At 42.9% G+C, this 12,251-nt stretch overlaps 1 protein-coding gene across 2 annotated transcripts in view; it reads right to left on the bottom strand.

The window, feature by feature from the left end:
* The window catches only part of CFAP61 (cilia and flagella associated protein 61), a 250,399-nt gene that overhangs the window by 160,535 nt on the left and 77,613 nt on the right, over positions 1-12,251 (bottom strand). For both annotated transcript variants that reach the window (XM_025264163.3, XM_044927988.2), the window contains exons 10-13: positions 9,574-9,645; positions 8,531-8,709; positions 6,843-6,882; positions 2,718-2,857 (exon numbers count right to left, since the gene is read on the bottom strand). In XM_025264163.3, coding sequence (XP_025119948.2) covers positions 2,718-2,857; positions 6,843-6,882; positions 8,531-8,709; positions 9,574-9,645 — 431 coding nt within the window. The remainder of the gene's footprint in view (positions 1-2,717; positions 2,858-6,842; positions 6,883-8,530; positions 8,710-9,573; positions 9,646-12,251) is intronic.

The following is a 12,251-nucleotide window of genomic DNA, read 5'->3' on the forward strand; positions in this document are numbered from 1 at the left end:
GTAGCCCGCCAGGCTTCTCTGTCCATGGAATTCTCCAGGCAAGAATACTGGAGTGGATTGCCATTCCCTTCTCCAGGGTATCTTCCCGACCCAGGAATCAAACCCTGGTCTCCTGCATTGCAGGCAGATTCTTTACAGTTTGAACTACAGGGAACAAAACTATGGAAATGGTGATAAGGCCAGTGGCTGAAAGCGATGGTGGGGAAGGAGAGAGAGATGAACAGGTGGAGTACACAGGAGTTTTAGAAACTACTCTATATGAAATTATAGTGGAGGACACATCATTACACATTTGACCAGACCCATCAGCAGTGGCTACGGTACTGGAAAAGGTCAGTTTTCATTCCAATCCCAAAGAATGTTCAAACTACCGCACAATTGCACTCATCTCACATGCTAGCAACGTAATGCTCAAAATTCTCCAACCAGGCTTCAACAGTATGTGAACCGCGAACTTCCAGATGTTCAAGCTGGATTTAGAAAAGGCAAAGGAACCAGAGATCAGATTTCCAACATCTGTTGGATCAAAGAAAAAGCAAGAGAATTTCAGAAAAATATCTACTTCTGCTTCATTGACTATGCTAAAGTCTTTCACTGTGTGGATCACAATAAACTGAAAAATAATTAAAAAGATGGGAATACCAGACCACCTTACCTGTCTCCTGAGAAATCTGTATGAAGGTCAAGAAGCAACAGTTAGAACTGGACATGGAAAACGGACTGGTTCCAAATTGGGAAAGGAGTATGTCAAGGCTGTATATTGTCACCCTGCTTATTTAACTTATGTGCAGAGTACATCATGTGAAATGCTGGGCTGGATGAAGCACAAGCTGGAATCAAGATTGCCAGGAGAAATATCAATAACCTTAGATATGCAGATTACACCACCCTTATGGCAGAAATCAAAGAGGAACTGAAGAGCCTCTTGATGAAAGTGAAAGAGGAGAGTGAAAAGCTGGCTTGAAACCCAAAATTCAGAAAACAAAGATCATGGCATCTGGTCCCATCACTTCATGGCAAATAGATGGGAAAACAATGGAAACAGTGAGACTTTATTCTCCTGGGCTCCAAAATCACTGCAGATGATGACTGCAGCCATGAAATTAAAAGACGCTTACTCCTTGGAAGGAAAGCTATGACCAACCTAGACAGCATATTAAAAAGCAGAGACATTACTTTGCCAACAAAGGTCTGTCTAGTCAAAGCTATGGTTTTTCCAATAGTTGTGTATGGATATGGCAGTTGGACCATAAAGAAAACTGAGTGCCAAAGAACTGATGCTTTTGAACTATGGTGTTAGAGAAGACTCTTGAGAGTCCCTTGGACTGCAAGGAGATCCAACCAGTCCATCCTAAAGGAAATCAGTCCTGAATATTCATTGGAAGGGTTGATGCTAAAGCTGAAGCTCCAATAATTTGGCCATCTAATGCAAAAGACTTGGGAAATACTCTAATGTCAGGAAAAACTGAGGGCAGGAGAAGAAGGGGACGACAGAGTATGAGGTGGTTGGATGGCATCACCGATTTGATGGACATGATTTTGAGCAAACTCTGGGAGCTGGTGATGGACAGAGAAGCCTGGCATGCTACAGTCCATGAGGTCACAAAGGGTTAGACAGGACAGAGTGACTAAACTGAGCTGAACTGAACTGATAGAAGGTGTAACTGATAAGCAAGCCTTCATGTAAACTGTGGACTCTGGTTGATGATGGTGCATCCCTATAGGTTCATCGATGGTACAAATGGTGCTGTGAGCCTAAAACTGCTCTAGAAACTAAAATTTATTAATGAAAAAAATCAAACAGAGCCCACAGATATAAAGCAAAGAATATATTGCCATGTACACCCCCACATCCCTGTCTTGCTTCCCAAAGGCACATAAGGTTAATAAAGTCCTGTGGACTTTTCTAGAATGTCTCTTATGTATATAAGATTAAAAACAAATCTTGATTTTTTTCTTGCATGTTCTAAAAAGACCTTCTCCATCCTGAGACATGGTAAGGATCAGTCTGCACTCACACTCCCCATGGGCTTCCTCTGACTGGGTTTATTCTTGCAGTGACACGTCTCCGTGGTCCTACAGACCCACGGCTGGTATCCTCATCACAGCTGCAGGCTACTTTTACTTGAGTGTTTACGAGCTTTGAAAGGACCGGGGAAACATCAGTAGGTTGCTCACTGTTGTATTCTCAGAACCTTGCCTGGAACCTAGCACTGTACACACAGTTTCTAATTTGGACCTATTGCAATATTTACACTGAACTCTTCAATCATGTGGGAATTTATTTTACTGGAGAATATGAAGAATATTTCTGTTCTTGTTTTACCCCATCACTTACAGAATAATTCTTTCTTTTCCCATCATTGTGACACAAATGCCATCACGTATATTCATCTATGTGCCTTTAAACACACACACATTCGATTTTTACTCTCTTGGGGTCTTTCTTGTGTTACCTTGCTCTACCCATAGAAATGGTCAAATGACATTGTTTTGATTATCTTAGAGTTGGATTATGCTTTAATATCTGACTGGACTAGTAATTTGTCACTATGATTCTTTCCCTAAATAGACTGATAAAAATCACTTAATGAAACCCTCCATCAAGAAGATGATTTTAAAAATAAGTTATTAAATTAAAATGGCAGGGAGTTCCTTTTCTGTTCTCCTTTTATAACTTCATGGACTGTCTTTTGGCCCTCCGAGCATCTGCTTACTTGAGCAACCCTGCCCGATGGAAGACGTACAGGTCCTGCTCTAGGGTGCAGTTGTTGAACGGAACCACCTTCACGAAGCTCTGGATGAGGACAAACTCAGGGGTGAGATGCGGCACAGAAACGATGCAGAAGTCCTTGTCCTGATGTGATTGGAAACCAGAAATCATTAATCACCAAACAAATTCCTGCTGTAAAACACTAAAGAAAAGAGGAGTAAAATGTGTGAAGGAGACGGTGTTCAAGTTAAACATTCCTATCATTTGGAAAATAATCAGAAAATTCAGGGAGATAAACAACTGTAAGAATATGGGGGAAATTTCTGGTCTTTGACTGAAACCTACATAAAAGAATACTGTGAACAATGGAAGCCATTTGGCACAGCTGTTTTTTTGAAAGTAGAGTTTTAAACTAAGGACGTTTGCGTTTGCAAACTCACTTGTATCCAGGAGTGAATGAAGCGGTGCCCTGCCATGGCAAAGGCCTGGGTTTACCAAGTGCTGCTGTGCCAGTCGTGGTCCCTGCCTCTATGAGGAGAGAGGGTGGTGCTTCAGGCCTTTTCAGCTCCAAAGTCCTGTGATTACACAGGCATGGATGTCTGTGTATTTTGTCACAATGTGATCTTCCTTGGGTGATGAGATCTAAGGGCAGGTTAACCTGGGCAGTGAGATTTGCGTGTCCTGACCTGAAACGTGCTAGCCAGGAGCTGCTGCTGGCCACCGAGCGTTTGGAACCTGGCTAGTGTGACGGGGGAACCCAATTGTTACTTTTATTTCATTTTGATTAATCTAAATTTAAATTTCAAAACTGATACTTGGGAACCCTCCTACATTGTTGGTGGGAATGTACACTGAGGCAGCCACTATGGACAGCAGGATGAAGGTTCCTCAAAAAATTAAAAACAGAACTACTGTATGACCCAGCAATCCCACTCCTGGAGAAAACTACACCTCAAAAAGGTACATGCACCCAGGACATGGAAGCAACCTAAATGTCCATTGACAGATGAATGGAAAAGATGTGTGTACATATGTATACACACACATACACACATGATGGAATATTACTCAGCCATAAAAAAGAATGAAACAATGCCATTTGCAGCCACAGGGATGGACCTAGATATTATCATACTAAGTGAAGTAATTCAGACAAAGGCAAATACCATATAATCACATACATGTGGAATCTAAAAAAATAATACAAATGAACTTATTTATAAAAAGAAACAGACTCACAGACATAGAAAACAAGCTTATGGTTGCAAAGGGGAGGGGGAATGGGGGAGGTGTGGAGTAGGAGTTTTGGGTCAGTAGACACAAACTGCTGCTGCTGCTGCTAAGTCGCTTCAGTCGTGTCCGACTCTGTGCGACCCCATAGACGGCAGCCCACCAGGCTCCCCCGTCCCTGGGATTCTCCAGGCAAGAACACTGGAGTGGGTTGCCATTTCCTTCTCCAATGCATGAAAGTGAAAAGTGAAAATGAAGTCTCTCAGTCGTGTCCGACTCTTAGCGACCCCTTGGACTGCAGCCTACCAGGAAAGTCCATGGGATTTTCCAGGCAAGAGTACTGGAGTGGGGTGCCATTGCCTTCTCTGAGACACAAACTATTACGTATCAAATAGATAAGCAACAAGGTCTCACAGTATAGCAGAGGGAACTACATTCCATACCCTCCAGTAAATCATAATGGTAAAGAAAAAATAATAAAATAAAAACTCAATTGTTATTGGAAAAGTTGCATGTCTGTTTAGAACAAGTGGGTATATGAATCTATTCATTCAACTACATCTCTTAGGAAATCTAAAAGCAGGTCAAGGAGTTCTGATGACAAGTATAAATTTTAGGAAATCTAAAACCAGATCAAGGATTTCAGATGACAATTTAGCGCTTGTACTACAATGTACCCTAAGTGTAAAATACACACCGGATTTTAAAAACTGAGACAAGGGGTATTCAAGATCTCCTTAATAATCTTTCATACTTTTGGACATAGCACATTGAGTAAAATACATTATTAAAGCTGATGTCACCTGTGTCTCTTTAGTTTTTTTTTTTTTCCCTTAATAATGTGTCTGCTGTACATAGAGGTCAGACTTGAGGACACAGCAAGGGAAGGAGAGGGTGGGATGAATTGAGAGAGTAGTGTTGAAACATATACATTACTGTATGTAAAATTAGATAGCCAGTGGAAATTTGCTGTATGACTCAGGGAGCTCAAATCCGGTGCTCTGTGACAACGTAGAGCAGGGGGCTGGAGTGGGAAGGGGGAGGGAGGTTCATGAGGGAGGGGCATACATATAGCCATTGCTGATTCATGTGGATGTATGGCAGAAACCAACACAATACGGTAAAGCAATTATCCTCCAATTAAAAATAAATAAATTTAAATTAAAAAAAAAGAAAAAAAAATAATGTATCTGCTGGAACATTTGGAACTTGGTGTCTGCAGGACAGTGCTGCTGTGGACCGTCTCTGCTCCGCACGTCCCCCGAGAACCTCTGCCAGGCGCCTGCAGAGCAGCTTGCTCTTCCCAGAGCTAATTTGTCCCTGTGGGATCTCGCCTCCTGCTGAACCCTGTGAAGGCATTGCCTGAGCTAATCCAAGACCCTGGGGACACGCGTGCAACTCAAAGGAGTGAGTCACTCTCTGACCTTATCCTCCTTCTAGCAAAATAACAGCTCTTTCTGGGGAACTTGTGAGTCAAGTTGTCGAAATACTCTGGCTGAAAAAAAGGACTGAGTGCCAAGTCCCAGGGGCTTCCTCTGGGAGAAGGAGACATTAATGAATTGCTTTATCGTGAATGGGAAGGATTAAGGATGAAGTAATGATGATATTTTGCTCCTGTCTCCCAGATCCTGAAATAATTAAAAAGTAAACACGTCGGACTTCTCTGGCTATCCAGTGGTCAAGATCCCATAGGGGTCCACTGTAGTGGGTGTGGGTTTGATCCCTGGCGAGGGAACTAAGATCCCACATGCCACCTGGAAGAGCCAAAAAATAAATAAATAAAAAGTAAACATGTCTTTTATGGTTTTAAAGCCATTTTTTCATAATACTGAAGACCTGTCTTTGCATGGACTTTAAAATAGCAATGAAGTGAACTTAGTGAATTTACTTTGGGGCATCTCTGAGGGAAGCCAGCTTTGCAAATCCTCTCTCAGGGTCACTACAGAGGTTTCCGAGTTTCAAAATGCCTTAAAATTAATTAAAAAAAATTATGATGGAGAACATCAGCACCAAGGCTTCATGATCTTAACAAAATGAGGAGATACAATCTATGATCACATAGCTTTCATGCAACAGAATTAAAGCCTCTTTGGTTTTTTAGCCTCAGTATAAAGAGCATCAAGGAAAAATAAAACAATAGACACCTTGCCTATATTAGCTGACTGAAGAAGTGTGGTTGTTGACCTGACTTAACTGACAGGCCAGCCTCGAAAACAGCCATAAAAATCCAGTGGAGGAAACTAAATTGTCTTCCTTCCCTACTCTCTTCCCTCCAATAAGGTAACAAGAGGTTGGTCAGAATTTCTATCCCTTGACAACCGTGAAGCAAAAATGGAAGTGGCAGCCCAGACACCCTGAGACAGAGAATCTTGTTTGCACTTGGGCATCTGCTTGGGGCCATCACCAACCAACAGTAGAGGGTCAAGTGGCTCCCACGTGCCAGGTGATGCCAACCAGAAGCCCGACCTCAAGTTCCCACCTTCTTACCCTCAGAAACGCAGTCTACTGGTGTCAGAAATTTTTGAGCCAACACACACTATACAGAAATACAAAAGACTAACTTCACTGTAACTCCTGACATTTTCAGATGCTACCAGCATGCTGTCCATGATTTGGTTCTCTTGATAGTAAAACACCAGCGAAATACTCTCTAAAAGAAGTTATGCACTGAAACAATGTTAAAACAGCATGACTGAAAAATTATTGAGAATGACAATTTTTCCTACTTTGAAGAGTTCATGATGTATTATTCGCCTTTTTTTTTTTCAGAACAGAGAAGCGGTCCCACCTCAATATTCATACCAGATATGTTTGGATAATGAGTATGGTATCTTACTTCTCTATAACTTTTCTAGCTTATAAAGCCAATTATATTACTCAAAATTCAACATGTACTTACATGGAAAAGATGGAAAACAAAATTCATAAAGTCCAGTGACCTGTAAACAGACAATAAGAACTGTCACTGACCTCCAAGCAAATGCAGCACCCGTGTACCTTCCAAGAGATGTATGGCTCTCACCCCCTTAGGCAAGGATTAGCCAGTCACTACTCAGAATGTGTGTCGAGCTGAACAGTAATCAACTGCAGAAGTCAGAAGCTTCAAATGTCAGTAATAAAGCATTTGCCTATATTCAAGATACTATTATGGCAATTAATAGTCTCTACACATTCAAAAAGCAAGACAGTCCTTTTGTGAACAGGATCCCTCCCTTCCTTTCTGGAGGAGCTGTGGGGAGACATGGGTATATTCTAAGCTACTCTGATCTTTTTCTTTTTTATATGCAAAAGATTTTCTGACCAGCGGCAGATGCCTATTTGTAGGCGAACCATAATGGGTCATCGAATTTCTGTTTGAAAATTCAAAAAGCACATGTCTTATCTTATCATGAGCAAGGGAAAATAAATATACGCAACAGATCTAGAAGGGTTTTTTACAGGCTTTTTAGATGTCTGTAATATAATTAGAATAAAAAGATTTCCCCTTTTAATCTTTCAGTTGAATTGCAATTTCAAAGAAATTGAAAACCCAAGAGGAAAAAAAGTCCAAGTTAAAGCATGGTTCTAAGCAAGGCTGGGAGAATGGGATGTAATTAAACACACCCTCTAAGAAGGGAGTAGCCAGTGGCAATCTTGGTCATCTCAAAGATACTCCAGAACCTTCCAGTCTATGAAAATGTGCTAATCCTTCCTTCTTCAACACTGTTCTATGGACAGAATGTGGAGTGGGCGGGCACCCCAAAGGGGCTATGGACTCTCAGGAATGGAAGGCAGGGGTCCACATCCAGACTTCAGGGGGCAGCAAGCAGTGGACACGGGAGTGCCTGCCCAGCACCGGGCCTCCTCCTTCCAGCAGCCAGCCTGGATTGTTGTTTGGTGTCCCATTAACCCCATCTCAGATTGAGACTCCAGCCCCGAGTCAGTGGGGAGCATGAGGAAAGTGACAAAGCTGTCCTCACATATTGGCCCCAGCCATCAGCTTAGGAAAGAGCACACAGTCCAACCAGGCCCAATGGAGCTTCAAGAGGGGGCCCAAACCACACTGTCCTCCTCACTGGCTGTAGTGCAACGCTGAGGCCACTTCTTGTGGCCCCAGGTGGGACACTCCTCTGAAGATGGGACCGGCAGAGCCGAAGGGTAGAGAGAGGCTTGGTCTGTGACTGGGTTATCCAAATCCCAGGTCAAGCCACACCGAAAATCAGTCCCTCCAATGGATTATGCTTTCTTCTATGTGGCAGTTTTTGTTCATGTTTCCAAAGCCAGTTTCAGTTGGATTTTCTGTCACTTGCAACTAAAAGATTCTAGACAAACTAAACCCATAGTCTCCCCAGAATGCAAACTCTAGAGAATGAGGAGAAGCACGTGGCTTGGGAAGTTATGATCTCGCAGAGCCTGGGCAGCCTGGAATTTCATGGGCTGGAGTCTGGAAATGGGGACTAGGAATCTGTAGTTTTAAAAAAAAACTCCCCAGAAATGAGGACGGGAAGCCAGGCTTGGAAACCCCTGACTCTGTGAGATGAAAGTATCCGGCGAGCAAGGCCAGGAGAAGCTCTTTCCACAGCAGACAAGCTGGGGACCGGGACTTGCCTTGCTTCGTACTTCTCGTCGATAAAAAACAGCTGGATGCAGAAGGCGGTGGAGGCGCCCTTGTAGATGGGGTGGAAACTGCTGGTGTCCTCAGGCAGAGAGAGGGACAATGAGCTCCTATGGCTGATGTAGTAACCCATGTAAACCATACTGCTCACTTGACTGAGTTTTTCTGAGTCCTGCAACAAGGAGAGAGGACAAACCCAACTGGGAAACCCATTCATTCTCTGCAACTTAATGGGCTAGTGGTTGCCTCATCTCTACATGACACTGTTCCTGGGACAGATGTGACTGCCTCACCTGAGATGAACCATCCCAAGCCAGGCCCGGCTTTAAGGAGATGTTCTTAATGAGATTTCAAAACTCGTAAGGCTGGGAACCAGTTTTCCTGGGAAGGTCAGAAAATGAATGGTCTTGGCTGGCCTTTGATACAGGCTCCATGTTTTAACTGCATCATTGAGGAAATGTTGAAAGTGAAAATGTCAGTCACTAAGTCATGTCCAACTCTTTGCGACCCCATGGACTGTAGTCCACCTGGATCCATGGAATTCTTCAGGAATTCTCCATTCCTTTCTCCAAGGGATCTTCCTGACCCAGGGACCGAACCTCGGTCTCCTGTGTGGCAGGCAGATTCTTTTAACATCTGAGCTACCAGGGAAGCCCCTTGTGTGTATAGTATAATAAAAGTTAAAATCATTATTAGCACTAAAAACTTATAAAGAAAATCAGGAGCCTCTTCTCTAGACAATGGGAAGAGGAGAAAGATTCTATCTACTGAAATGGTTGCAAATTATCAAAGTAGAAAGTGTAACTTCTAGGACCGAGCTGTGCAAGGGAGACAGAAGAAAAGGCCTAATCTCAGTGGAATAAAGGTCATCAAGGGCGACCTGCAGAGCAGGTCCTAAGGAAGGAGGCAGCTCTGAACTGGGAGAGGGAGGCGGGAGGCCTGGGGAGGACAGGGCCTAGGGGTGCAGGTGGAGAAGAGTGAGCTGCATGGGGGTGGGGGGGAGCACCAACCACTCCAGTGGCCTTGAAAGCCTTACCTCCACTTCACCAGTGTTCTCACTTGTGACTGGTGACAAAGCTTCCTCCACTGCGGCTTCTGTGCCTTTTCTCTGCAAATGACAAAGACAAGACATGAGAATTAATCAATACCTGCAGTGGTTCAGAGCCTGAGTTCTGGTCAAATCCTGGCCTCGCTGCTTACCAGCCATGTGACTTTCACAAAGTGAGCAAGTTTCCTCTATCACACAAAGTGGCTAGGAGCAGCACCTGCCTCGTCTGATTGTCTGAAGATACAGTCAGGACACGTGGATGGAGAGATGCTCAGTTACCTCCCAGCTCTCTGCAGATGCTATTAATATTTATCCTTCCTTCACTCTCATTTTTCTATATAATTTGAAAGCTGCACTAGGGTTTTTAACTGCTCTGTGTGCTCAGTCACTTCAGTCGTGTCTGACTTTGCAACACTATGGACTGTAGCCTGCCAGGCTCCTCTGTCCATGGTATGTTTCAGGCAAGAATACTGGAATGGGTTGCCACTTCCTCCTCCAGGGGATTTTCCCAAAGCAGGGATTGAACCCATGTTTCCTGTGTATCCTGCATTGCAGGTGGATTTCTTCACCCACTGTGCCACTGGGGAAGCCTATATAGGTGCCCATAAAAATATCGTCACAGTAAAAAGTGATATGTTTCCACATGCCTCTCCCCACAACCCGGGGCCACTCTGCCAACCATAGGAAAACAATGATCTGCTTCGTCAGTGTAGATTGTATGCTGAGTCTCCTTCTGGATTATCTATTCTATTTGATTCATCTATTATTAACCTTGACATCATTGCCACACTAACTCAGTTACAAGAACCTTATAATAAATCTCGAAATCAGTAGCATTAGTCCTACAGCTTGTTCCCTTTCCATAGTTGCTTTGGCTGTGCTAGGTCCTTCTCAATTTCATCTGAATTTTGAAATTAGTTTTCATTTCACTTGGGCTCCAAAATCATAGGGCATTGACTGCAACCATGAAATTAAAAGATGCTTGCTCCTTTGAAGGAAAGCTATGACAAACCTAGATAGCATATTAAAAGCAGAGACATCACTTTGCCAACAAAGATCCATACAGTCAAAGCTATGGTTTTTCCAACAGTCATGTATGGATGTAAGAGTTGGACCATAAAGAAGGCTGAGTGCTAAAGAATTGATGCTTTCGAATTGTGCTGAAGAAGACTCTTGAGAGTCCCTTGGACTGCAAGGAGATCAAACTAGTCAATCCTAAAGGAAATGACTAGTTTGAATATTCACTAGAAGGACTGATGCTGAAGCACCAATACTTTGGCCACCTGATGCAAACTGCCAACTCATTGGAAAAGACCCTGAGGCTGGGAAAGATTGAGGGCAAGAGGAGAAAGGTACAACAGAGGATGAGATGGTTGGGTGGCATCACCGACTCAATGGACATGAATTTGAACAAACTCCAGGAGATAGTGAAGGACAGGGAAGCCTGGTGTGCTACAGTACATGGGGTCACAAAGAGTCAAACACAACTTAGTGACTGAACAACAACAACAAAAATTAGTTTTGGCTGAGATTTCATTGATCAGCTGACATCTCGAAAATACCGAGTCCTCAAAATTATGTATGGGGGATATTTCTCCACCTATTTAGGTCTTATTTCATTTCTCCCAGAAATGTTTTGTAGTTTTTAGTATACAGGTTTTGAACATCTTTTGTCAAATTTACATATTTTGTGTATTTGTACTACTGTAAATGATGGGCTTCCAGGGAGTGCAGTGGCAATGAATCTGCCTGCCGATGCAGGAGACCAAAGAGATCTTCCCTGGGTCAGGAAGATCTCCTGGAAAAGGAAACAGCAACCCACTCCAGTATTCTTGCCTAGAAAATTCCATGGACAGAGGAGCTTGGCGGGGTACAGTCCATGGGGCTGCAAAGAGTCAGATGCGACTGAGCATGCTATATTGTAAATAGTATTTATTTAAATTTCTCATTGTTCATTACTCTTATGCATAGATAAAACTGAACTTTGTTAATTTTGTATATATTTAGCATTTATTAAATTACTTATTAGTTCTATAGCTGTTTTATAGATTCTAGATGACTATGCTGCTGCTGCTAAGTCGCTTCAGTCGTGTCCAACTCTGTGCAACCCCATAGATGGCAGACCACCAGGCTCCCCCGTCCCTGGGATTCTCCAGGCAAGAGCACTGGAGTGGGTTGCCATTTCCTCTCCAATGCATGAAAGTGAAAAATGAAAGTGAAGTCGCTCAGTCGTGTCCGACTCCTAGCGACCCCATGGACTGCAGCCCACCAGGCTCCTCCGTCCATGGGATTTTCCAGGCAAGAGTACTGCAGTGGGGTGCCATTGCCTTCTCCAAAGGATGATGCTAGCCACAGACTTTTCAAAAATAACCTCTATCAAATTGAAGAACTTCTATTCCTAGTTTTCTGAGAGTTTTATGAGGAATGAATGTGAATTTTCAAATACCTTTCCAATATTTAAGAGATAATCATACAGGTAATCCTTTTTATAATGTTAACATGGTGAATTACTTTCATTGATCTTCTTAAAATTGTATTTCTAACCTTGTAACCCAGAATAAAACCTACTTGGTCATGATGTATTGTCCTTTTAATACACAGATTCAATACAAGATTTCTATTTGAATTTTTCCATCAATGTTCATGAGAGCTATTGATCTGAAGTT

The sequence above is a fragment of the Bubalus bubalis genome, chromosome 14 (assembly GCF_019923935.1).
Source record: "Bubalus bubalis isolate 160015118507 breed Murrah chromosome 14, NDDB_SH_1, whole genome shotgun sequence".
Lineage (NCBI taxonomy): Eukaryota > Metazoa > Chordata > Mammalia > Artiodactyla > Bovidae > Bubalus > Bubalus bubalis.